This window comes from Myodes glareolus, chromosome 19, assembly GCF_982192425.1.
Source record: "Myodes glareolus chromosome 19, mMyoGla1.1, whole genome shotgun sequence".
In the NCBI taxonomy this organism is placed as follows: Eukaryota; Metazoa; Chordata; class Mammalia; order Rodentia; family Cricetidae; genus Myodes; species Myodes glareolus.
Genome location: NC_142044.1, coordinates 61595154 through 61621324, shown reverse-complemented (window position 1 = coordinate 61621324; position 26171 = coordinate 61595154). Strand labels below are relative to the sequence as shown.

The following is a 26171-nucleotide window of genomic DNA, read 5'->3' as shown; positions in this document are numbered from 1 at the left end:
GCAACCTTATCTGCCTTACACTACCAAGTTTCCGACACTGTGCATTTGACGTTATCCAGGTACACTTATAGCTGTACGGAGCTTGCATTGGCGTTCAGTATACTCTCCAAGTAGGAGTTTCCTCTTTCAGAAAACTAGAGGTAGAGAGTAACTCCCTCTCATGTTATATGCCCAGAAGACCTGGTGTGTCAGATCCAGTTCAGCTAGCCGCCTCTCTCCTCTCCCTTCTCTTTGTCAGGGTTAACCCTTCCCAGATGTTTTAGTTCTTGCCATGGTTTTTCTTACAAAGCTCAGCAGGACCCGGGGTTCACAGGCTGTGTCATGGAGTTCTGCTGTGACTATGGGGTAATAGCTAATGAGTCCCAGTTCAGAGGGAAAGGAAGAGGACGCTCTCCGTTTAAACTTTCCCCACTCTTTCCTAACATCGTGGTGTCTGCTGTTCTGGACTGTTGCCTGCTGGAGCACACACCTGTGCTGGTTATATCAGTATGTTAGTATTCTGTCATAGTCTACCTGAGGGTCCTGCTTCTCAGAAGGGCTCAGGGTAAGCCTGGGAGCCAGGCTTAGAAGAGACCTTTTCTACCCAGCATTCTCCTGCAAACCTTTACAAACAGACTTTGTGCGTTTCAGAGACAGATAATTTGACCGAAACATGTCTGGAGCAGGCAGTCCTCTGTCATGGAAGGGCTTGGCCGAGGGCCCAGACTCTAACCTGCTGGTCTGAGGATTCTCTGCCTCTGAGGCTGGCTAACAGCAGTGGTTCCCACAGCACTCTCTCTGATCAGGGAGGCTGGCGGTCAGCAAGGGTCTTCTGTGGTACAGCTCCATGTATTCCCCACAGCCAAATGGAGCCAATGCTCACCTGCCTTTCTGAGAAAATCTCAGGAAAGAGTTGGGCTATTCCATGACTGTTGAATAGAGATGAAACCATAGTAGGGAAGAAAGAAAGAAAGAAAGAAAGAAAGAAAGAAAGAAAGAAAGAAAGAAAGAAAGAAAAAAGGCAGTGAGCTCTGGTGACAGGTGACAGACTCAGTGGTGAGGGCTGGAGTCAGGGTGTGACTGACAGGCTCAGTGGTGAGGGCTGGTGTCAGGCATGCTCAGTGGGAAAGGCCCTTGGTGCCAAGTTTGATGACCTGAGCTCAGTCCCTGAGATCCACATGATGGAGCATGAGAACTGACTCCCAAAAGTTGGCCTCTGAGTTTCACACAGGTGCCATGGCATGAGCGCACACCCTATACAGATACACAGACTAACATAAAAAATTAAGAACCATTAAAAATAGCAATGAGCCGGGTGGTGGTGGCACACGCCTTTAATTCCAGCATTCGGGCGGCAGAGACGTGTGGATCTCTGTGAGTTCAAGGCCAGCCTGGTCTACAGAGCAAGTTCCAGGACAGGCTCCAAAGCCACAGAGAAACCCTGTTTTGAAAAAACAGAAAACAAAACCAAACACAATGAAGTGGAGCTAGTAACTATGGTTTCTAGTCCTCCCTTCCACAATCGGCCATGGCCTGGGAAAACCACATTGCTCCCAGGGCTTGGCTTTCTCTAACTAGTGTAGAACAGTGGTTGTGCATTTCCTACTCCCTACTCCTAGCCTAGAGTTCTTTTTTTTTTTTAATTTTTATTTATTATGTATACAATATTCTGTCTGTGTATATGCCTGCAGGCCAGAAGGGGGCACCAGACCTCATTACAGATGGTTGTGAGCCACCATGTGGTTGCCGGGAATTGAACTCAGGACCTTTGGAAGAGCAGGCAATGCTCTTAACCGCTGAGCCACCTCTCCAGCCCCTAGCCTAGAGTTCTTATCTATGAAATAAGATAATGGAATCAATCTGAAGGTCCCAGGGTTGTAGAATCCTAAAAACAGACTTGGTGGTGGGAATCTGAGGAAGGTGTTCATGGTAGGCCCGCCCTTCAGACACAGAAAAGAGAGTTCAGGAGGCCATGCTAGCACACTGACTGTATGTTCTGCTAGGCAGAGATGCCAGTGGGACCTGTCCTAGAGAATCTTCAATTTCCTATTGGAGTCCAAATTCATTCATTCATAACCACACAATTTTTTATTCTGTTTTAAAAAAATATTGCCCAATGGGGTGGTGGTGCACGCTTTTAATCCCTGTACTCGGGAGGCAGAGCGAGGTAGATTGCTGAGTTAGAAGCCAGCCTGGTCTACAGAGCGAGTTCCACATGAAGGAGCTGGCTCTTTTCTCCACCAGGAAGGTTTAGGGTGGAACTCAGGTCCTCAGACTTGGCAGCAGGTGCTTTTTACCTGGTAAGCCAATCCTGTCTTCCTTCCTTCTCTCCCTCTTCTTTTTCTTTTTCTTTTTCTTTTGACATAGGGCCCCACTAAGTCTAGCCAAGGCTTGACCAGGCAACAGCTCCTCTTCAGTCTCCTGAGTAGCTGGGATTCACCAGTCCCAGTTCACACACTTTGCTTGTCTTATAGTGTGTGTGTGTGTGTGTGTGTGTGTGTGTGTGTGTGTGTGTGTGTGTGTCTAAGTGTGAGTGTGTGTATGGGTTGTGTATACCACAGCACATGGTGTGTAAGTCCGGGGACAATCTGCAGGAGTTGATTCTCTCCACCATGTGGGTTCTGGGGATTGAGCTCAGGCCATCAGGTCTGTTGGCCTCAGCCCCCCCGCCCCCACTGCCTTTTTAGAGTCCCGCTTTCAATCTATAGGCCTGGCTGGCTTGGAACTCACTCTGTAGACAAGGTTGACTTTGAACTTGCTGTGATCCTCCTGCCTCTGCCTCCAGAGAACTTGGCTTACAGGAGTGCACCACCATTCTAGATCACCTACTTTTCTTTCTGTTGAAAAACACTATTTTTATAATTTTATGGGTATGACTGTTTTGCCTGCATGTATGTTCATATACCACATGTGTTTCTGGTGCCAAAAGTCAGAAAAAGATGTTGAATCTCCTGGGACTGGAGTTAAGGATGGTTGTGAGCTGTCATATGGATGCTGGGAATCAAACTTGGGTTTGCTCTACAAGAGCAAAACATGCTCTTAGTCATTGAGGCAACTCTTTAACCCATGACATTTTTTTTAAATTAAAAATTATTTTGTGTGTGGTGACACACATCTTTAATTCTAGTACTTAGGAGGCAGAGGCAAGAGGATCTCTGTGAGTTCAAGGTTAGCCTATCTATATGGCAAGTTCCAGGGCAGCCTGGGCTGTATAGAGAGACCCTATCTTAAAACAAAACAAAACAAAGTGAAACAAAACATTATTTTATGTGTGTGGGTGTTTTGCCTGCATGCATGTCTGCAGCAAAGGTGTGCCTGGTGCCCATCTGGCCATCAGATCCTCTGGAAGAGGAGTTATGGTTGGTTGTGAGCTGCCACGTGGGTGTTAGGAAGCGAGCCTGGAGCCTTTGGAAAAACAGCAAGTGCTCTCTCAATTGCTCATAAGTGCTGTCCAGTCTCCAGACCACATTTCTCTATCTCAATTGCCTAGTGCATTTCCCCACATGACCCCAAACGACATTACTTTCAAAGGTGAGTAGTGGTTGCTCCTGACTAGGATGGGAAGGGGTCCTGACAGTGGTGGAAGGACTGTTTCCTTGAAGAGAGACCCTGGCCAGTCTGGCCAACTGAGAACCACCTATGGCAGAATAGACACCACTTTCTAATTAAAATGTTCCAGGGCCTTGAAGCCAGAAGAGTGTGTGGGATCCCTTGGAGCTGGAGTGAGTGCTGGGAGGCAAGGGCTCTTAACTGATCCATCTCCAGCCGGGCCACTTTCTCATTTTCATTTTCTTTCTTTCTTTCTTTCTTTCTTTCTTTCTTTCTTTCTTTCTTTCTTTCTTTCCTTCCTTCCTTCCTTCCTTCCTTCTTTCTTTCTTTCTTTCTTTCCTTTCTTTCTTTTTTCTTTTTTGGTTTTTTGAGACAGGGTTTCTCTGACTTTGGAGCCTGTCCTAGAACTAGCTCTTGTAGACCAGGCTGGCTTCGAACTCACAGAGATCCAACTGCCTCTGCCTCCCTCTGTGCTGGGATTAAAGGCGTGCACCATCGCCGGGCTTCATTTTCAAACATTACAACCGGCACTTTCCTATCTGAACCTGAGACTCCTGTGTGAAAGAGCAGAATTACACCCACTTATGGGTGAGGCGCCAAGATAGGAAGGGACGCTTTATCCACAGTAGTTTTTTGTTTGTTTATTTTTTGAGACAGGGTTTCACTATGTAGCCCTGGCTGTTCTGGAACTCTCTATGTAGACCAGACTAGCCTTGAGCTCATAGTTATCCGTTTTTCTCTGCCTCCTGCGCTGGGATTAAAGGTGTGTGTGTGTGTGTGTGTGTGTGTGTGTGTGTGTGTGTGTGTGTGTGTGCTAATATGCCAGGCATTTGATAGACGTTGGATTAACGCAAGGACCTCTCCTTACCACAAATGTCTTTGGTTTAGGAAGCCCAGATGGGATCTGGAATGGTCCACAGTTAGGCCTTGAAAGATGAGAATGTAGGGAGAGCTCGCCTGATCTTAGGGCAGCTACAGGTCTGGCTGAGGGATTGGGGAGGGGACTCAAAGGCAAGCTTAAGCCAGACTCACCTACAGCCCGGGACTGGGCCGGTTTCTCCTTTCTGGTTCCACCACTCCACCCCTCAAAGGGTTAAAGTGGTTTTCACATGATTTTCCCATCTCCCAGGTAACTTGGGCAGCTGCTTGCGAGGGAAATGAATAAACATCCCGGAACAATTTTTCAGTTCATGAACCTGGCAGTGCACCCCAGCCCCCCACATCAAAGAAGCACAACCCTTTGGGTAAAAGGTGCCGGGGGGAGGGACTTTGCCAGTTGGCAGGTGCGGGGGAAGGGCTGCCCCAGAGAGCGTGGGGCCAGAGGGCGGCACTGAGAATGCCCCTGCCCGCGGCCCGGTCCGGTTCTGGGCACAGCAGGTTTGCGTCGGGCCCGGCGCCCCAGAGGGTTGGGGAAGCGGAAAGAAGTGGGGTGCGGGCGAGCGGGTGCCAGGCGCACACACCTGGCGCCTTGTGGAATGAAATCTTAATTAATTATTAAACTCAGCTCCCGCCGGAGGGAGAGGGACCGTGGTGGGAAGGGAGGGCGAGCGGGCGCGGTGGGGGCTGGGGTTAGGAGGAAGATGGGGTGAGGAGGGGGCGCAGGGCACCCCGACAGGAAGGAAGCCGACCCTCTGGGCGGAGCGGGCATCTTCGCAGCCAGTGGGTGGCTTCGCTGGCCTCTGCGGACCCCCGGGTGAGGGCGGAGAGCACCCTGCAGGATGCCGCCCTGGGTGGGGGCAGGAGCGCGGGCGGGAGTACCGACCCTCCCGCGGGGTCTGAAGCCCAGAACAGTGGCTGCTTGTTCGGGGGAGACCCGGGGGCCGACGCAGCGGACAGGGGCGGGGGCGCGCGGGACTCTGGCTTCGCTCACCCGACTCGGGTCCCGGGAAGGGGAGTGGGCAGCTGTGCCCCCGCCTCTGGGAGGGGGAGGGGGTGCCCAGACAAAAGGAGCTTGTGCCTTTAAGGCGGGGAGTCCGGGAGCCGGCGGGGAGGGGACTTCTGGATCCGGGGTAGAGGGCGGCTGCGCTGGACAACAAGGGAGGGGGCGAGGGCCGGAGGCTCTGCGGCGCGGCGGGCGGGACAGCAGGGACGCGCGGGCACGGAGCGGGACGGCCGGCCGGCGGGCCGGAGCCCGCGGGCGCGGCGGGGCGCCGACCCCGGGCAGGCGCCGACCCCGGGCAGGTGAGCGCGGGGAAGCGGGTTCCAGCGAGGCCAGCGAAGCGAGGACAGGGCAGTCTGGACAGTTTGCGGGGCGCCGGGGAAGTGCTGGAGGAGCTGGGAACCCGGGGCTCCTCGGGTCGGGCTGGAGGCTTCCACCCTCGTTCCACGCCACGAGCTTCTCTTCCTGCACTCCCCAGAGTTTCCAGGCTTGCCCAGAGAAGCTGGGAATGCATGCACGAGGGGAGGAGATGCCCCTAGAGGTTGGCATCGGGGATGGGGGGGTGGGGGGGTTTGGAGTGTTGAGACAACGCTGAAAGGCGAGGGAGGCCCCTTCCCTGCCCTCACCCTGAACCTTTGGAATGAAAGGGTAGTGTCAGTGCCTACTTCCCCAAGGCCTGTGGCGGGGTGGGCAGGGGTGGGGTGTGGTGTGGGCAGACTTTATTCAGAGTAGGCCCAGCGGCCTGACTGAAAAGCCAGAGATGGGATTAGGTGGTGGGGGAGCCTTTCTGTGTACCTGGGTCCCCAGAGTGTCTCTGTAGCCAGAGGGGTGTTGTATGGTTGGAGCTGGGTTGGAGCTGGCTATGGGAGCCTTTTTTTTTTTTTTTTTTTTGGTCCTTAGGGAGAAGCAGGGCTGGGGTAGGCTGTGTTGAACCTACAGGCCCTGGGGAGGTTCTTCTACATCTGGAAGGGCCTGGAAACTGAGAGGGTTGGGTTCCAGCATGGTGAGTGTTGGGCCTTCCCCCACCCCCTCCGCGGGCATCGTGTTCTATGTGAACTTTCTGAAGTCCTTTAAGCCACTTTTGCCAACAAGGGTAGAGGCAGATAGACCCTGGGGATGAGGTGGCCGAGAGGTGGCCAGGAAGAGGGTTGGGCGAACGTGTGGGCAGAGCCATTCTTGAGGCCAAGCCTTGGCTTCCAGACCCTGGGCTCAGGCTGAAGGAGCAGGGTTTGGAAGGGACTTGAGGTCTGGGAGACACTGGGCCTGGGACTCTGGGACTTGGCTCTGAATGGGCTTGACTTTGGCTGTGGGAGCCGATGGTGTGTGGAACAGCTTATCTGTGAGAGAGAGCCAAGGACCAGGACTCAGGGGAGGAGGAGGTCAGAGGCATAAGGCTCTCAAGAGCCTGAAGGCGGAAGAGGGACATAGTCTGCACTTTGGGAATTCACGGCGAGGGGTCCCGGTACAGGGAGTTTGGGGGAACATATAGAGAAGTTTTGTGGCTTGTAACAGTGCCTTCTGGTTTCCTGCTGTATACACTAAGCTGGCACAGAGGATGCCGCGAGCCCTGCCAGCTCTCTAGGGTGGGATGGTTGCAGTTGGTTGAACAGTCACAGGACTCTGAAGCGATCCCCTTGGGGAGTCAGCATGTTCTTCAGGGGTCATATGTTTCCCTGATAGTGTCTGCCCCTTCCTCTGTGTGTATGAGCCAGATGCTGGGATGTGCCTCCAGGGGCTGGGAACATGGCCAGAAGCAGGTCCTTTGGGAACCTGGGCCAGTTGCGGGGAGGGGGATCAGAACGGGGAAGGGAACTGGGGAATGGGAGGAGGCGGAAGCAGAATGCCATGGCGCGTGGAGCACCAGGGGTGCATGGTGGGAACTGCACTCTGGGTTCTGTCTCCAGCAGCTCTGGAGACTGACAGCAGGGGACATAGGGCCTGATAGACGCAGGCATCTGATTGGCTGGAGGGATACATGTTCTTGCTCCCGACTGTTGTCTTTCCATCTCTTGGACACTGGCAGAGCTTTGTATTCAGAGGTGTGTGAGGTGGGGAGAACTAATATCTGCAGTGTCCGACGTGGCAGGGGGCACTACGTCTTCTCACCAGGACCTTTCTGCTCTCACTTTTCAGACAAAGAAACCGACAGTGGGGGCAGGTAGACAGCCTGTCCCAGCAGGATGGTAAATCACTTTAAGCTTTGAAATCTGGTCTTGCGCCAAAGATCATGCTTCCAGTGAAGTGTTTGGAAGAGCCAGGGTTTCTTTGGTGACCTTTTCCAAATGCCAGCCTGACCAGAAGTCTTGTACTTCTGATTTGCCCTTCATGATGGTGCCGTTGGCGTGAAGAAGCTGAAGGGCTTGCTACCCTGTAGCTGTAGGAAGGACACTGGCAGAACTTGCTGAGGGAGACCCCCCCACCCCGATATGGAGTGCAGAGAAGTCTCCAGCTCATGTCCTGCTTTGGGTCCCCCCAGCAGTTGCTTGGAGTGTTGTTCTTCGAAGTGTCTGGTTCTGTGGCCTCCTGGGGCAGGCGGTGTGTTAGCTTCTGTCGAGTTCCCCAGCGAGTACAAATGTCAGTGCTGCCAGCTCAGTAGGTGAAGTACAAGGGGCCCTGCAGGCATGGAGGAGTGTGACCCTGGTGGTGGTGTCATCCATGGATGACCCGGCTTTCATGCTCTGTCAGAACATACGGTAAGATGGTTGTCATGGAGTCACCCACTGCGCTTCAAGGCTTGTCCTTCCCAGAAATCCCGGATCTAAGACTGATTTGGTTGTCCAGGGTCTCTACGTGGGTGAGTCATAGTCAACTGTCCTGGACATCACCTTTTGTTTTTCTCTTTCAAATCTGTCCTGTGTCCCCGCTGCCTGCCCTCTGGGTCTTCGGACCAGCTTCGTAGGTTTTTGGTGAAGGACAGAAATTAGGCGTGTGAAAGAGTCTTGAAGGTTTATGGCAGAGAGAAAATACAGCTAACGGCCATCCATCATTCGGCTAGCATGTAGGAGTGGCAGACCCTACAGTATGAAAAATCCGCCCAAATCCTTGCCTTCATCAAGTTGGCATTCCAGTTAGGAGTGACAGACAATGAACAAATAAGAAAAGTTATAGAATGGCCGTTGCTGATAAGGGCCTCGGAGGGAGAAACATTATAAAGCTGGGAAGAGAGATAGGGAGCCCCAGGAAAGGGAGTTGCTATTTTAATAGGCTGGTGAGAGAAGCGCTGATAAGGGACTTGGGCTGTGACCTGAAGGAGCTCTTGTTCCAGATGGGAACAGCGAGTCCCGGGTGCTAGTCTGCACTGCTTGGTGTACAGGGGGGTGTACAGGAGAGCAGCAGACAAGCCAGTGTGGCAGGTGCACTGAGGAAGACGAGGAGTGCCGTTGTTAGCTGCACCCCATAGCATCCATGCCTCGAGCCTCCTGCTGCCTCCCCATCTGTCTGTCTGTCGTGCTAAGCATGGAATCCGAGTCTTTGCGCATTCTAGACAAGCATTTTACTACCAAATTCTACTTCTTGCCCATCCTCTTTTGTCTTTTTTGTTGTGCATTTATTGAGCACCTACTGTTAGCCAGACCCAGTACCTGACTCTGGAGATAAAGTGCTGGCTAACATATGTGTAATTTCTACTCTTGCAGAGCTTATACTCCTAGGGACAGAGGCACACATTAAACAAGGAATGCTTTAATTGTAAATTGCAATCAGTACCATGGAGGAAATGAACAGAGGTGAAACTGGACCAGACTAGGCGTGGGACTGGGAGGTCTTCTCTGACGAAGTAACACTCAAGCTGTGACCTGTGGGAGAAATCGAATTTAGCTTGCTGAAGTGTGTGCATGTGTGCGTGCGTGTATATGTACATGTGTATGTAGGTGCGTGTATGTGTACATGTGTATTTGTGTGTGTGCGTGTATATATATGTATGTATGTATGTGTGTATATGTACATGTGTATTGCGTGCGTGTATGTGTACATGTGTATTTGTGTGTGTGCATGTATATGTATGTATGTATGTATGTGTGTATATGTACATGTGTATGTGTGTGATGTGGAAGGATGTGGGAAGAGAGTACCTTTTGTATAGAGGTCACCAATTGGCAGTTCACTTGTTCTGTCGACAGGGTTTATTTGACTTGTGTGTAGTATTGTAAAATATATATTAATTAACAGCATTTAAAAATTGAGAGATGTAGCCGGGCAGTGGTGGTGCACGCCTTTAATCCCAGCACTCGGGAGGCAGAGGCAGGCGGATCTCTGTGAGTTCGAGGCCAACCTGGTCCACAAGAGCTAGTTCCAGAACAGGCTCCAAGGCTACAGTGAAACCCTGTCTCAAAAAAAAAAACCAAAAAAAAAAAAATTGAGAGATGTTACATTGAAATCCAAGTTTTTCTTTGCCTTCTGCTGAAAAAAACCAGAAGTTCAGTCCCTAGTGGGGCCCCAATGGCACTGGCCAACTGTACTAGGTGTACTTGTCCCCACGTCTCAGTCTGCCAGGCGTGTTCTTCTCATTGTCCTTGGTGTGGGAATCTGAGTTTGTGGTGATGAAGAAGCCAATACTAGCAGGTGGTAGTGGCAAACCCCTTTAATCCCAGCTCTTGGGGGGTAGAGGCCGATGGATCTCTGTGAGTTTGGGGCCCAGCCTGATCCGCAGAACAAGTTCCAGGACAGCCAAGTCTACACAAAGAAACCCTGTCTCAAAAAAACAAAACAAATAAGCAAGTTGGTATTAACATTAGGGAAGGATAATAGGGTAAATTATTAAGTGTACTAGTTTTGGGGCTCCGTCAAGCTTAGAATCTTGCTTCTTTTTCTTAATTTTTAAAAATTTACTTTTATGTGCACTGGTAGTGTGCCTGCATGTATGTCTATATGAGGATGTCAGATCCCTTGGAACTCAGTTCTGAGCTGCCATGTGGGTGCTGGGAATTGACCCGGGCGTCCTTTGGAAGAGCAGCCAGTGCTCTTAACCTCTGAACCATCTCTCCAGCCTTCAGACTCTTGGTTCTTTTCCTTGTATGGTTGCTGTGTCTTCTGTACCTCTCTATGTCCCAGATCCTTACCTGTTGAGTGGGGGAGCTACTGCCCCCCTCAGTAGTTTTATCAGATGTGGGAAGGAGAACACAGCTGTAGGAGACACTCAGGGAATAAGCATCTATGGTGACTGTGGCCACAGCAGTGGTATTAATACCATCCCATGCCCTTCCTCCCAGCAGCATGTCATGGTTTAGTGGCCTCCTGGTTCCCAAAGTGGATGAACGGAAGACAGCTTGGGGCGAACGCAATGGGCAGAAGCGCCCACGCCATGGGACTCGGGCCAGTGGCTTCTGCGCACCTCGCTACATGAGCTGCCTTAAGGATGCCGAGCCACCCAGCCCCACTCCCGCGGCTCACACTCGGTGCCCCTGGCAGGATGAGGCCTTCATCAGGAGGGCTGGCCCAGGCAGGGGTATGGAGCTGGGGCTGCGGTCAGTGGCTTTGGGTTTTGACGACACTGAGATGACAACCCCAGTGGGGACGGCTGAAGTGGCACCTGATACGTCACCTCGGAGCGGTCAGTCCTGCTGGCACCGTCTCGTGCAGGTTTTCCAGTCTAAGCAGTTCCGCTCCGCCAAGCTGGAGCGCCTGTACCAGCGGTACTTCTTCCAGATGAACCAGAGCAGCCTCACACTCCTCATGGCCGTGCTTGTGCTACTGGCCGCCGTGCTCTTGGCCTTCCATGCTGCGCCCGCCCGGCCTCAGCCTGCTTACGTGGCCCTGCTCACCTGTGCCGCCACCCTTTTTGTGGCGCTCATGGTCGTGTGTAACCGACATAGCTTCCGCCAGGACTCCATGTGGGTGGTAAGCTATGTGGTTCTGGGCATCCTAGCAGCTGTGCAAGTCGGAGGTGCCCTGGCAGCCAACCCACACAGCCCCTCAGCAGGCCTTTGGTGCCCGGTGTTCTTCGTCTACATCACCTACACACTCCTTCCTATCCGCATGCGCGCAGCCGTACTCAGTGGCCTGGGCCTTTCCGCCTTGCATTTAATTTTGGCCTGGCAGCTCAATCGTGGTGATCCCTTCCTCTGGAAGCAGGTAGGTGCCATACGGCACACTGGGTGGGAGTGGGAAGGGGACTTGCTGAGTTGGGAGAGGGTCTAGGGATGTCTAGATTCATCAGGCTGGGGTCTCAGGGGTTGGACTCTGCTTGGAACTTGTATCAGTGGGTGAGTCCCAGGACCAAGTCTGTACTGTCAGAATCTCAGCTTTTTAGTCTAGGTCAGAAGAGGAGGGGTAGTCTGCAGACATGCTGTGTGCAGGCCTTGCATCTCTGACCTCTTGTTGACCCCTGAGATTCAAGCTCTGGTGTCAGGTCTGGGATGCAGCTGTAGGTGGTCATATGAAGCTTCCGCAGGCAAGGCCTCTCCCTTCTTGCCAGAGGCTGAGGCCCAGTGTGGCCTCACCAACAGAAATTTGCCTGGCTCCTGGGGTGAGAGGCTGGGTGCTTTGGCACGATGCCGTTCTTGGCCTGGAACAGAACATACCTTTTAAAAGTAACTTTATAGCTAGTTCGTGGTGCAGCAAGTGCCCACAGGGCAATATCAGACCTCTTAAAGGGCCAGCCCTATCTGTGCTAGTTTCTGGTTCTTGTCTTGGATTGCCTGTGAAGTGGGGATTTGAGGAGAACTGCTCTTCTAGGGGAGAAGCTTAGGAGTGGGGCCTCCCTTCTCCCCTTCTGCCAGACTTGCCAGAAGGTGGGTGTGTGACTCTTCCCTGCTCTCTGCTGGCCTGGTGCCCAGGGCCCAGCCCAGTGCCTGATGGGGGAGGCTGAGCCTGGGAGGCCCCGGAACTGCCAACCTCCTACCTCCCCGGGGTGCCTGGCTTCAGTTTCACCCCGTGGGGTCTCCGTAGATGCATTCTTGGGATGGTAGAGAAAATTGTGCTGCTTGTGCCCATCTGTGGGGCTGGGACTGCCCATTCAGCTTCACGGAACTGACAACAGTCTCATGTGCCCATTGAAGTCTGTGTTTCTGCGTGGAGCAGGGGTTTGTAGCCTCCTTGGGCGGCCCCTTCCCAGCTCCAGCCCCATTCACGGTCATAGGAAGAACTCTTCTTCCTGATCCACTCATTCAGACACACTGAGCAACGGTGTTGGCTGGACTGGGGTGGCCCCCAGAGCTCGGCCTCCATTTTTTTCTCACGGGAGATAGGGATATGTGTGTCGTGGGTTATTTCAGTCCCTCATCCCTCTTCCCCTTCGCTCTACTGTGACTCACGTTTTCCTCTCGGGCTCCTGGGGCCAGGAAGGGAAGTTGCCTGGATTGCCCCCTCCTCCTCCCCCTCTGGGGGCTATTCTTAGAAGCCCCCAAGGGAGATGGAGTGCCCCCCTTCACCCCTGCTACTGAGAGGGGAGCTCTGCATGGGCCCTCTGGAAGCTGCCTGGACTGGGAAGGGCAACGAAGGCCAGCGTTAGAGGGTCAGTGCTAGAGTTAGGAGCTGGGAGTTACAGGCCTCAGTTTTACACAGAGGAATCAAAGATTAAATGTCACGTCCAAGTCTGCAGGGCTAGTTCTGGTTCAGGGCAGTTGGTGTGCATCCCCTCCCTAACCATAGCCCTGCCCCATCCAGCTTGGGTGGAGTCCCAGCGCCTGTTAACCCCTGAGTCTCCAGCAGCACTGAGGCAAGCTTCCCTTGCTCATGCTCTCAGCATCCCAAATCACTGTCAGTACAACCACCATGTTAACTGACAGCAGAACTTACATAGGCTGGCTGTGCTGAGCGGCGTAGGCATGAGGCCTTGTAGAGATGTATGTGTAAGAGTTGGAGGGGGGAGAGGTAAAGGGAGAGAGTCATACTTCGTGGTAGGGGTGGCCGTGCATTCTTTCTACTAGTAGACTTGATGGCTGCCAAGCCCGTGCTGAGACTGGCCTTCAAGAGCAAGGGTCAGTGGAGAAAGAACTTTCAGAAATCTGGAATATATTAGACAGTGGGGTTGGGACAAAGGCTTTGGAGCCTGATTGTCCAGGATTCAAGTCTCACGCCAGCTGTAACCAGCTGTGAGATCTCGGGCAAGTAACTGGGCCCCTTTGTGTTTGACTCAGTCGTGAAGTGAGATCACCTTCTCCACAGACTTATAAGGAACCTGTCCGTTAATGTCTGGAGTGCGTCCTTAGAATCCTAGACATTGCAGGTGGCCAGCAAACTGGCTACTATAGCAACAGCAGTAATAGTGGCTTACACCTGTCTGTGATCCCATTGTTTGGGAATCAGAAGCAGGAGGATCGCCATGAGTTTGAGGCCAGCCTGGGTTACATAGTGAGACCCTATCTCAAAAATTCCACCAACCAAACAACAGGAATAAACAAAACCTAATAGTGTTCATTCTTGTTATTCAGTCTGCACAGCCATGGGTTGGTGGGGGGAGGGAACTGCCTTTAGAGATAGTATTCCTCCTGTTTGAGTAAAATGGAGGCCTAGAGAGAGGAAGTGACTTGTCCTGGTTCACCTGGTTTACCCAGAAGAGGACGGGAAGCTCAGACCTCCTTGGTGCTGCACTGTGAGGAGACCGCATGCAGAAGGAACACTTGTCTTTTGTTGGCATTGTTTGTGGGTGGGAGATTATAGGGTGTCGGGTCTGAGCCCATAACCTTTGTAGCTGTGGTTGGTGTTCCTGTTTCTGGTCACAGGATAATCCAGGCAGGCTGGGATCTAGGGTTCTGTAGGGAAGGACAACGTGTCGCAGGAACGGCACAGGGTGCAGGACTTTATTTCCTGCTCCAAGTATGTCGGAGAGCCCGGGAGCTAGTGTGCACGTGTGAGTGGGTGTGTAGGTGCACGGTGGTCATTCATCTGCCTGTGCCGCTCTCCTCCAGCTCGGTGCTAATGTGGTGCTCTTCCTCTGCACCAACGTCATCGGCATCTGCACACACTACCCTGCTGAAGTGTCTCAGCGCCAAGCCTTTCAGGAGACCCGAGGTTACATCCAGGCTCGCTTGCACCTGCAGCATGAGAATCGCCAGCAGGTGGGGGCCACTTCCCTTAGCTAGGGCATTCCTCTCTCTTCACCCCCAGTACCCTGTGGATCAGACCTGCCACCTTGTGCTGTTGTCTATGCAACAGCAGTGTGAGTGGTTCCCAAGGACTGTGCATCACAAAAGCTCCTGGGGGTTCTGTCCTGCTCAAGGGTGGGAGGGAGCATATAGGAGTACATTGTCGGGGTGGGGGGCGTTGAATGGAGATGGGTCCAAGAGAGCTAGGAAGGATGGCTTCTAAAGGCAGTGTCAGGCCGAGGTCCAAAAGGGACCCTCAGGTCACAGAGATATGGGAGGGCTCTGGGAATGTGGAAGAAACAAGAAGGATTAAAATGGAAAGCAAAGAGGATAGTGGTTGAAACCACTGGTCTAGGAACGGCTGCTGCTATCGGTGTTGCCCCAGCATGTTGCCATGGAGATGAAAGAAGATATCAACACAAAAAAAGAAGACATGATGTTCCATAAGATCTACATCCAGAAGCATGATAATGTCAGGTAGAATGGGAGAGGGGACGATGCCAGGAGGGTCGCCCAGTGTCAAGGAGTCCTTGAGGGCTAGGAGCCCACCTCTCTTCCGCTGTTGTCCACAGCATCCTGTTTGCAGACATCGAGGGCTTCACCAGCCTGGCCTCCCAGTGCACTGCGCAGGAACTGGTCATGACCTTGAACGAGCTCTTTGCCCGGTTTGACAAGCTGGCTGCGGTGAGGGTGCTGGGGCTTAGGGACAGTGCCAACCGTGGTACCCACACAGCATTGCTGGGAGCATTTGGCGGGGGGCGGCTGTGGGGGAAGAGGTTGCACTGAAGGTGGTGGGCCAGGTATGTCCAATGATCAGGAGGGTGATGGTGGTCCTCCACCTTCTCCCCTTCAGGAGAATCACTGTCTGAGGATCAAGATCCTAGGAGACTGTTACTACTGTGTGTCAGGGCTCCCCGAGGCCCGGGCAGACCACGCCCACTGCTGTGTGGAGATGGGAGTGGACATGATCGAGGCCATCTCGTGAGTAGTGCCCCTCCTTGGGCCTTCTGGATCTGTGGCTTCCCAGACGGTTCCTACTCTGATGTGTCTTCATAGCTCTTTGTTGGATTTCTCACTGGGGAGGGAAGTGGGTCTTTCCCCAGTCTGTGCGAAGACCCCTGTACTCTTTCTGACCCTAGCCTGCTGGAGGGTGTAGGGAGCTGAAGCAGGAGGGGCTTGTGACCGCAGAGAATGCCAGCCAAGCTGGCCGGAGCTGGCAGTAGCTCAGCCCTACAGGACAGTGGCAGCCACTGCTGAACATAGTTCTCAAGCCCTTGTCCTTGAGTCCTAGGTAGTTCCCTGCCCGTGCTTAGACAAAGCTGTGCCCCATTTATTTATTTGCTCTATGTATATATGAATGGATGGATACACCTCCCATGGTGCATTTTGCTGGTCAGAGGATAACTTGGGGTTAATTTTCTCCTACTGTGTGGATCCCAGGGATCAAACTCAGGCGGTCAGGCTTGGTAGCAAGTGCCTTCACCACTGAGCCATCTTCCTGGCCTCAGCTTGGGTTCTTGACTAGAGGACGAGAAGACAGCTTGGAGCTGATCTGGAGTTACGTCTCCCCAGGCTGGTGCGTGAAGTGACAGGTGTAAATGTGAACATGCGTGTGGGCATCCACAGTGGACGTGTGCACTGCGGTGTCCTTGGCCTGCGGAAATGGCAGTTTGACGTGTGGTCCAATGATGTGACCCTGGCCAACCACATGGAGGCTGGGGGCCGGGCCGGGTGAGTGGAAGGCTCCGGTTGGTGGCTGGGGTGGGTGGCTGGGAGAGCCAGGGTCTTACCTCCTGGCCCCATACAGTCGCATCCACATCACTCGGGCCACACTGCAGTACCTGAATGGGGACTATGAGGTGGAACCAGGCCGTGGTGGTGAGCGCAACGCATACCTCAAGGAGCAATGCATCGAGACCTTCCTCATCCTGGGCGCCAGCCAGAAACGGGTCAGGGCAGGACTGCTGGGAGGGGCAGGGGGGGAAGGTGCAAACAGGGAGGTGCTAGCGAAGGCCTTCTTGGGGTTCTACTTCTGAGCCTGCGTTTATGCTGCTTACGCAGAAAGAGGAGAAAGCCATGCTGGCCAAGCTGCAACGGACACGGGCCAACTCCATGGAAGGACTGGTGCCGCGATGGGCGCCTGACCGTGCCTTCTCCCGGACCAAGGACTCTAAGGCGTTCCGCCAGATGGTGAGGGCTCTCTGCGCTATGACCTGGAAGGGGGGGGCGGTGTCTCAGGTTTTGGTTTCCCTCAAAGTGAGGGAGTGTTCTGTCCCCCTTCTTCCTATAGCTACCATCTCCATGTATGTGTCCTAAAGTTGGAAGCAGGGGGAATAGTTTTGCCCCAAGGGCCCCAAGTCTCCCAAAGTGTGTGTGTGTGTGTGTGTGTGTGTGTGTGTGTGTGTGTGTGTGTGTGTGTGTAGGGGGACATCCTGGCCTAGAATTGAAATAGGGAAGGTACTGGAGGTGTTTGTGGTTAGCACCTCTCCTTCCTTACACATTCTGTTTCTCTCTCCAGGGCATTGATGATTCCAACAAAGACAAGTAAGTTGGTCTGTTGGATGGGGCGGGTCAGTGAGGGAGGGAGAAGTCATTTGCAGCCTGGGATGGGCTGTGGGAGCTGAGATCTCCTGTTTCTTGGGTACCACATACATAGCTCACATAGCCTTCTTTGGCTGCTGCCCTTGCCCCGCCCTTCTCATTGCTTATCATGGCATTATTCATGCCCATGGTGAAACCTGGGTCCTATTATCAGCCGTGGTGCCCAAGATGCTCTGAACCCTGAAGATGAGGTGGATGAGTTCCTGGGCCGTGCCATTGATGCCCGTAGCATCGACCAACTGCGTAAGGACCATGTGCGCCGGTTCCTGCTCACCTTCCAGAGACAGGATCTTGAGAAGAAGGTTTGGGGGATACAAGGGCAAAAGAACGAGGGCTGGAGGGAGGGAGGGCCTGACTGGGAGGCTAAGCACAGGCTGAAGGAGCAGGAGGACTGCACAGGTGGGGGCTCCTCTAAATCAGGCCAACTGCGCCTGCTCCCCGCAAGGCCCTGCGATTGCCCTGCTCTCGCTGCCCATGCCGTCCCTGCCAGGGGAGGACCCAGCACCCAGCTCATTACCTTTCTTCCCACAGTATTCACGGAAAGTAGACCCTCGCTTTGGAGCCTATGTCGCCTGCGCCCTTTTGGTTTTTTGCTTCATCTGTTTCATCCAGCTCCTCATATTTCCACAGTGAGTCCTGTCCCTTTCACTGCATCCCGAACTTTCCTAAACAGCCTATGCAAGCCATGGGGATGAGACAAGTATGCTCAGATTTCCCTGACTTCCCCCTTATCCTGCTCCAGCTCCACCCTGATGCTGGGGATCTATGCTGGTATCTTCCTGCTGTTGCTGGCCACTGTTCTGATCTGCGCTGTATGCTCCTGCGGTTCTGTAAGTAGGGAGACTTCCCTGAGACTGTTGGGAAAGGAGAGGGTTCCCATGGAAAAGGGAGGAGGAGGCCATGCCCTTGTTAGACCCTGTTCTTGGCCGGTCTTCCTTCTAGCAGATGTTACTTCTAACTCTTGGTCTCTTGCTGTCACAGCTCTTCCCCAAGGCCCTGCACCGCCTGTCCCGCAGTATCGTCCGCTCGCGGGTGCACAGCACAGCGGTTGGCATCTTTTCAGTTCTGCTTGTGTTCATCTCTGCCGTTGCCAACATGGTAATTCTCCTTTCTCTGCCCTATGCCAGGCACTTTCTGAGAACTGAGAGTGTGTCAGGCCTTTGGGGAGCCTGCTGTCCCGGTGGGTGGGAGTAACACTTGTCTTTGTTTCCCCTTTCTTTTGTCAAACCTGAGAATTTTAGTCTATGAAGTATAAGACCCCTGGGTATGGCCCTGGTAACCACTTCCCTCATTGATTACCCTAACATACACCCAACTTTTGCAGTTCACCTGTAATCATACCCCCATAAGGACGTGTGCAGCCCGGATGCTGAACTTAACACCAGCTGATGTCACCGCCTGCCACCTACAGCAGCTCAATTACTCTCTGGGACTGGATGCTCCCCTGTGTGAGGGCACCGCACCCACCTGCAGCTTCCCTGAGGTGTCCGAGCAGTGTTCAGACAGTGGGGTTGTTTTGGCACAGTTATTGGCCTTTCTGTGCCAGGCCTAGTGATGGCACCTTAGAGCCAGGAACTCAAGCATTCCCCAACTCTAGGAGCAGCCAGGGCCCCTCCTAGGTAGCTGAGCAAGACTTGTAAAAGGCTTTGGGGCTGGAGAGTGGTGGAAGGGAGGTTAGTCAGGTAGGGGGATGCAGGGCTCTTCCTGCTCTGGGTGCCGTGGTCTTTGATGTCTGTCACCCAACGCTGCCTCTGCTGTCACCCCTCCCCCAGTACTTCGTCGGGAACATGCTGCTGAGTCTCTTGGCCAGCTCTGTCTTCCTGCACATCAGCAGCATCGGCAAGCTGGCTATGACCTTTGTCTTGGGGTTCATCTATTTGGTGCTGCTTTTGCTGGGTCCCCCAGCCACCATATTTGACAACTATGATCTACTGCTGGGTGTCCATGGCTTGTAAGTCCATTCTCAGCCCCTTTCATGCCTCCCTGATCCTTCTGGGCTGAGAGCCTCTGATGCTGAGGCCCTTGGGATTTACAGCTCACTTGTGGAAGGAAGGGAAGGGGTGGGGAAGAGTTCCTAGCATGTGTGACCTCAGGTAGTTACCCCCCAAAATTCCAGTTGTGACAAATTCCTAGAGCTTTAGGCTAGACCAAAAAAAAAAAAAAATTCCCCCACATTTGCATGGTGCTTTCCTACCCACTGGGTTTTGTTTTGTTGAGGCAAAGTTTCTTTGTATAGTTCCAAGAACTCACTCTGTAAATCAGGCTGGCCTCGAACTCACAGAGATCCAACTGACTCCACCTCCCCAGTGCTGGGATTAAAGGTGTGCCCCACCATCACCTGGCTCTACCCACTGTCTTCCTATGAGTAGTTCATAGAGTTGCGTGGGGGCAGAGCTCTGGTCCCTTGTGATATGTGGCCACAGCCTGTGGTGGGGACAGTAAGAGTCTGCTGGGTTTGAGTCCTCTGTTGCTTCTCATTGGCTTTGTAACCTTGAATAATGAGTTAACTTCTCTAAGCCTGAGTTTTCTCATCAGTAAATGTTAGTATGACCTGTGTCTCAGGGCAGTGGCGACTGTAAAGAACACTTCTGGGGCTGGAGAGATGGCTCAGAGGTTAAGAGCATTGCCTGCTCTTTCAAAGGTCCTAAGTTCAATTCCCAGCAACCACATGGTGGCTCACAACCATCTGTAATGGGGTCTGGTGCCCTCTTCTGGTCTGAAGGCATACACACACAGACAGAATATTATATACATAATTAATAAATAAATATTTTTTTTTAAAAAAAAAACACTTCTGGACGCTAGGCATCCTAGACACATGCTAAACCTTTCAGGTGGTACTTAGGTCTGACCCCCCCTCCTTTTTTTTAAATGAATAAGTGTGATTGAACCCATCCAATGTTACACATGATAACCTCATATAAATCCCTAATTTTAGGTTCTTTTTTTTTAAAAAAAGATTTATTTATTTATTATGTTTATAGTATTCTGTCTGCATTTATGCCTGTAGGCCAGAAGAGGGTACCAGGTCTCATTATAGATGATTGTGAGCCACCATGTGGTTGCTGGGAATTGAACTCACGACCTCTGGAAGAACAGCCAGTGCTCTTAACCTCTGAGCCATCTCTCCAAGCCCCCAACCCCTGTTTTACTGATGAGGGTTTGAAGCAACTTGTCCTGGCCCATTTATCCACTAAGTGAGAAGCACCTACTCAGGAAAGGTTTAACCTTTGCCCTCGTTGAGCTAATTTATATGAGCAGAGGCTCTCTACCCATAGACTTGATTAGTGATTGGACTCAGCGATGTAGTCCCTGTCCCCCTCCCAGAGCCAGTGTCCAATGACTTTTGTATCTTCCTGCCAGGGCTTCCTCCAATGAGACTTTTGATGGGCTGGACTGGTAAGTCGGGGCTTGGGGACAGCAGTGGATGCGGTTGGTCAGTGTCTCCTTCAGACACCAAGCCAGGTCTCCGGTTATTTGCAGCCCAGCCGTAGGGAGAGTGGCACTCAAATACATGACCCCTGTGATTCTGCTGGTGTTTGCCCTGGCACTGTATCTCCATGCACAGCAGGTGGAATCGACTGCCCGCCTGGACTTCCTCTGGAAACTGCAGGTGATTGGGTGGACCTCTGCGGGAGGGCGAGGCTTCTGGGGGCAGAGCCTGAGCCACGCCAGAAAGGCATCTCTTGCTGCCTGGCTAAGGCTGAGGCTGCCCGAGCCCACCCTGGTTCCATGCCTTCTCTGTGTCCATCTCCTGTCCCCTCTCCCACCTTGTACCTGCCCCCTTCACCCCTTTGCCTGTCATTTAGGCCTTCTCTGCCCGTGCCTTTCTTCCTCCACGTGGTTCCCTCTGATGGCCGTCTCCAGGCCTTGACCACTGCGCCCACCCCTTGTGGATGTTGGGCAGTGGGTGATGGATGTGGTGCCCACAGGCAACAGGGGAGAAGGAGGAGATGGAGGAGCTCCAGGCGTACAACCGGCGGCTGCTGCACAACATTCTGCCCAAGGACGTGGCCGCCCACTTCCTGGCCCGAGAACGCCGCAATGATGAGCTATATTACCAGTCGTGCGAATGTGTGGCTGTCATGTTCGCCTCCATTGCCAACTTCTCGGAATTCTACGTGGAACTCGAGGCAAACAATGAGGGTGTCGAGTGCCTGCGGCTGCTCAATGAGATCATTGCCGACTTTGATGAGGTACTTGGTCATTGACTAGTCCTGGCCGAGTGGGGGCGATTTGGGGATCAGGAAAATGGAGCAGACTTGGTGTAGAAAAGGCATGCATTAGATAGAGTGAGTGTCCCTTGCCCTGTCAGAGGCAGTAAGGTGGTGACCCAGTGGGGCGGGGTCACCCTTGTGGGGAATCAGCCGAGGACATGAGGCTCTAGGAGAGAGATGACAGAACAGGTGTCGGATGATGTAGTTGGAGGAGGCAGGAGTCTGTAGGCAAGTCCTTATGAGATGAGCAAGCCCAGTGGTCTCGTGAAAATGAGAGCAGAAGGTGAGGAAGTGTCCCGAACACCCAGGTCAAGGATGGGCTGCCCACTATTCTGGAGGAAAGTCCCGCCCTCACTCTGGGACACAGTTCCCCAAAGCGTGTCAGAGTGTTTCTGCCGCAGGGGGCCAATCTCAGTCAACCTTCTGAAGCCATGTACCCGGTTCCTCGCCCAGGGTCATGAACTGCCTGTTTTTTTAGCTTCTCAGACCTCCACTGAGAATAGCAATTGGAAGGGGCTCACCCGCTGAAGCCATGGGACTATTGAGGGGAGAGGGGGAAGAAAGCCAAGGAACAAGGAGTGATCTTTGAAAAGACCTGGGTCAAGCTTGACAGACCGTCCCCCCCATCCCCCCCCCCCCCCCCGTTCCCCCGTCCAGATCATCAGTGAGGAGAGGTTTCGGCAGCTGGAGAAGATCAAGACAATCGGCAGCACCTATATGGCTGCCTCCGGGCTAAATGCCAGCACCTATGATCAGGTGGGCCGCTCCCACATCACCGCCCTGGCAGACTACGCCATGCGGCTCATGGAGCAGATGAAACATATCAACGAACACTCTTTCAACAATTTCCAGATGAAGATTGGTGAGGGCCTGGGTCTTGCCACGTTTTTCTGGGGGCGGTTTGTGGGTAAAGCTGAAGGTATAGGGTCACAGGTTTGTCATCAGGACTTCTTTGGGTTTCTGCCTCCCACCTTCATGTCAAGTTTGAAGCTAAGGACAAAGGCCATTTGTTTTGAGTCTTCTTTCATGTTCTGGGGTCTTGCCCTAGATATTTTGAGAACATTTTAATTCTCACATTAAGAACCCCCCTCCGCCCCAAGATGAGACTGATGTTCAGAGATTAACTCAGCGAAGGCTGGAGGATTAGTAGGCGGGTTTGTCTAAAGGCCACTGCCTGGTATCTGTGTGTGGTCAGTGTGATAGAGGCACTTCTCAAATGGTGGAAGGCAGTGATTAATAGCATAGGTCTGGAGTCTGGCTTGACTTCCCACAGGTCTCTTTACTGGCTCAGGAAGTTACCCCAATATCTTGTCTGTAAGATAGGAGTGGCAGCAATATGAGCCCTGAATGCACAGGCATGCACTCAGCCTGTGTGAGACAGCATGGACTGCTTGTACTCTGGGGAGCTACCTCAGCTGTCACGCCAAGACATTTTTTTTTTTAAACCACCAGAAGAGTTGTCCCCTTTCCACATTTTTCCCCCTTTGGGTCCTTCTCAAGGTGTGAGGGAAGATGAGTCGTGGGAGTGGCCCTGGATCATCCTAACCTCAATCTCTGGCTCTGCTTTTGCGATTATCTCTACTTCAGGGTTGAACATGGGTCCAGTTGTGGCAGGTGTCATTGGGGCCCGGAAGCCACAGTATGACATCTGGGGAAATACAGTGAATGTCTCCAGTCGAATGGACAGCACAGGGGTTCCTGACCGAATACAGGTGAGGGCCGGGTGGCTGTCTTCTATGGCTGTTGGGTCAGGGATTGGGGGAGGGGAGCTAGCTCGATAGAGAACTCTATTGAGCTTCTTACCAATACATCATTGAAGATCCCAGGCTAAGCAGACTTCCTTCCCACTTCCCCAGGTGACCACGGACCTATACCAGGTTCTAGCTGCCAAGGGCTACCAACTGGAGTGTCGAGGGGTGGTCAAGGTGAAGGGCAAAGGGGAGATGACCACCTACTTCCTCAATGGGGGCCCCAGCAGCTAGCAGAGTGCAGCTGAGATTCAGCTGAAGGGACCAAGGTGGGCATTGAGTGGACTTCCTGCTCACTGGGTGGAGCTGCTGCAGGGGCCACTGGGCCTCCAGATCTTGCTGACAGCAAAAGGGACCACCCCAGCAGGCTGTGCTTGGACCATGTTCGTCTGCCTTCAAAATGGAGAAGGAGGAGACGCCAAGAGGATTATCCAAGTGACTTTCTCAACTGGGGTAGGGGCTGTTCGCTCTCCTCATTTTTGGAAGCAGATGGGAGGGCAGCAGCAGAGGCCACAGAGCCCTCCTGTCTGAGAGAGTCAAATGGCAACTCACTATGCCTACTGTGCCCCTGTTTGGGCGACAGGCTCAGGGCTGGGTCATTCCTTTCTCTATTTTTCCTGGGACTATTTTGTACAAAGACTGGGGCGGGCATGAGGAATGCCTATTCCACGCTTGCCTTTGCCTGACTGTGTCCTCAGCACCGGTCCTGGGCACTCCCAACCCCAGCCAAGTTTCCTTCCTAGGCACAAAGCAGAGGAAGGGGGTACTGTGGGGACCTAGCTCTGACCACATTTCAGGGGAATGTTTCCATTTGCCAAACCCTAGTCCCATGATCTGTCCCCAAAGGGGAACAAAGGGACCTCTGATAGCGCAGATTGAGCCCCAGTTCCTGCACGCTCCAGGGAAAGGGGTGTCTGGCCTCATTGGTACTGTGAAAATGACCAGCCAGAGAGCAAACCTGTGTATGGGGACATCAGAAGATCAGGAACTAGACGTTCACCTGCAGGTGCCGAAGAGTGCAGGCGGCCAGGGAGGAGGATGGCCACACTGACCTGAGGTTCCAGTGTGGCCAGGTCAGCGCCCTTGGCCCAAATGCTCGCTTGCTGTCTGCTGGCAAGGGGGCATGGAGCATCTCTACACCTTGTATTGCCAAATAGAAAAGAGTCAGGGTTCCAAGAAAGATGACCCTGACCCCAAACCTGGCCTCCTAAGTCTGGCACTAGGGAGGGCCTGTGCACTTGTGTAACTGTGTGTGCATGTTGCTTTTCGTGTGTGTATGTTTTCTCGGTCTCTGTGTGTCCGTGCGCTCCAGCCCATCAGCTCCCTACTTGGGACTGCCTCTCTTTTGGGGGCCTCTGCCTTCTGTTGTTAAGGTAGGGCTTTCTGTTTCAAGGGATGGAGAGAAATGCCCAGGTTGCACAGGAGTGGGATGGGGTTTGGGAACAAAATGAAGAGTGGTCTGGGGAGAGGAGTCCTTGTTGTGCCAAATCCCTAAGTGCCATTTGGGGGCCACATGCGCAGTATGACTGTCTCCCTGCTGCCTAGTGCAGGGGCCCCAAGCACCTGCTTAATCTCTAGTGTTCCTTGCACTTGAACTGTTGAAGGTTTGTGAGGCGGAGGCTCAGGCACTCCCTGGGTACCTCAGCTTGTCTCTTGGGGTATGCTATACTTTCTTACTGGGGTAGTGTGGGATCGATTCCTCTGAGGACCCAGATTTTGGTACTAGAGGATGGAGCCTGGGAAATTTAATCTTGGCTTTCCCAAGCCTTCAGCCTGAATCTAGCATGGCTAGACTCTAGTCCTGGCTCCCAATCCTCATGCAACCTACAAAGATTGTGCTCTGTTCTCTTCCTGTCCCTGCCTTCCTTTTATCCCTGCAGCCTCCTTGACTCTGGGCTGAATTAGTTGGTGCCTTGGTTTGTCTGTCTGCACCTATTTTAAGCCAGAGGCATAGGCCTCAGTTTCGATTGAAGATCACTTTGTCTTAGACACTGACAAGGAGAAAGGGTTCCATGGGGGGATGGGAGGGGCGGGCAGTACTCTTGCCCTGCCTCATGCTTCTGCCACCAGTCCTCTGCAGAGGCCTGGTTTCTGGCTTGGTACCGCCTTCCTGAAGATCTCCATATTCCAGCTGATGGATCACTGGGCGCTTGATTAGCCAAGGCAGGGAAGAGGAAAGATTAGCTGATCTAGGCAGAGGATTCCTCCATCTCCCCCAGCTATATCCCTGGATAGGAAGGATGCCATTGGAGTGGGACTGAGTAAGCCAGAATGGGAAAACCTCAGCTTTGGGTGATCTGTCTGCTTCTTGCCAGGTGGGAGGGGGCCTGTCCACACCCTGGCTTCCTGTACCACAGTGCCAGCCATGTCCTTCCCCTGAGTTACCGTTGCCCTTCTCCTCACTGGTTGGTGAAAGAGTTGGGATAACGGGAGGCCATGGGCTTTGGTTTTATAATGTAACCACTGTGGGAGTGGGGGAGGATGGTGTACCATGTATTTCAGTGAAATATTTAATATATTTAAATATCAATAAAATCAAACTCTTTGTAAAAAAAAATATATGCCCTGTTCTCTGCAGCTCTTTGGGCACTGGGTTGGGGTCAGAAGTGACAAAGCTTGATACAGCTACCCAAGTCTTAGGCCTCTCTCATCTGTGAACTAATGACTTCCCATGGTTTTCTGCTTGTCAGGATGAAGCTGCAATGTCTTCAGAGAGTGTGGCCACTTAAGGCTTTTCACATGAGGACGTGTGTCTTCCCAGATGTTTACTCTGACCCCATCATGCATTCGACATGTCTTCCCAGATGTTGACCCTGACCCCCGTCATGTATTAGCTGTGTCTTCCCAGATGTTGACTGACCCCATCATGCATTAGATGTGTCTTCCCAGATGTTGACTCTGACCCCATCATGCATTCGACATGTATTCCCAGATGTTGACTCTGACCTCTGTCATGCATTAGATCTGTCTTCCCAGATGTTGACTGACCCCATCATGCATTAGATCTGTCTTCCCAGATGTTGACTCTGACCCCGTCATGCATTAGTGTGTCTTCCCAGATGTTGACTCTGACCCTGTCATGCATAAGATGTGTCTTCCCAGACGTTGACTCTGACCCCTCTCATGCACTGGGTCAAGACCTCTGTGGTTGTTCTCAGTGCTCCAGACCCCTCAC

General features: G+C 52.8%; 1 protein-coding gene across 9 annotated transcripts; it reads left to right on the top strand.

Moving 5' to 3' along the window:
- Positions 1-3493: 3493 nt before the first annotated feature.
- Positions 3494-25557, top strand: Adcy6 (adenylate cyclase 6). Of its 9 annotated transcripts, none has more exons than XM_087899240.1 (22): positions 3494-3510; positions 10618-11476; positions 14254-14403; positions 14786-14907; positions 15003-15114; positions 15284-15411; positions 16003-16161; positions 16238-16379; positions 16492-16620; positions 16949-16974; positions 17186-17333; positions 17563-17660; positions 17774-17861; positions 18013-18129; positions 18356-18514; positions 18804-18982; positions 20395-20430; positions 20515-20644; positions 20964-21227; positions 21906-22110; positions 22836-22960; positions 23105-25557. In XM_087899240.1, exons 2-22 carry the CDS (start codon positions 10619-10621, stop codon positions 23228-23230), a joined length of 3501 nt encoding a protein of 1166 aa, XP_087755366.1. In that variant the 5' UTR covers positions 3494-3510; position 10618; the 3' UTR covers positions 23231-25557. The 9 variants fall into 9 exon arrangements, with proteins under 9 accessions (XP_087755366.1, XP_087755361.1, XP_087755360.1 ...); XM_087899235.1 differs by lacking the exon at positions 3494-3510 and adding an exon at positions 4832-4905; XM_087899234.1 differs by lacking the exon at positions 3494-3510 and adding an exon at positions 4850-4905 and having other exon boundaries at positions 10615-11476.
- Positions 25558-26171: the final 614 nt, after the last annotated feature.

Bases quoted from the DNA above. Each gene is read 5' to 3' on its own strand.
- Adcy6 (XM_087899233.1), top strand. From the start codon at position 10,559: ATGGTGACTGTGGCCACAGCAGTGGTATTAATACCATCCCATGCCCTT. The intron at 16,162-16,237 runs GTGAGTGGAAGG...GGCCCCATACAG, and splicing joins GAGGCTGGGGGCCGGGCCGG to TCGCATCCACATCACTCGGG. The intron at 22,961-23,104 runs GTGAGGGCCGGG...CCACTTCCCCAG, and splicing joins GGGTTCCTGACCGAATACAG to GTGACCACGGACCTATACCA.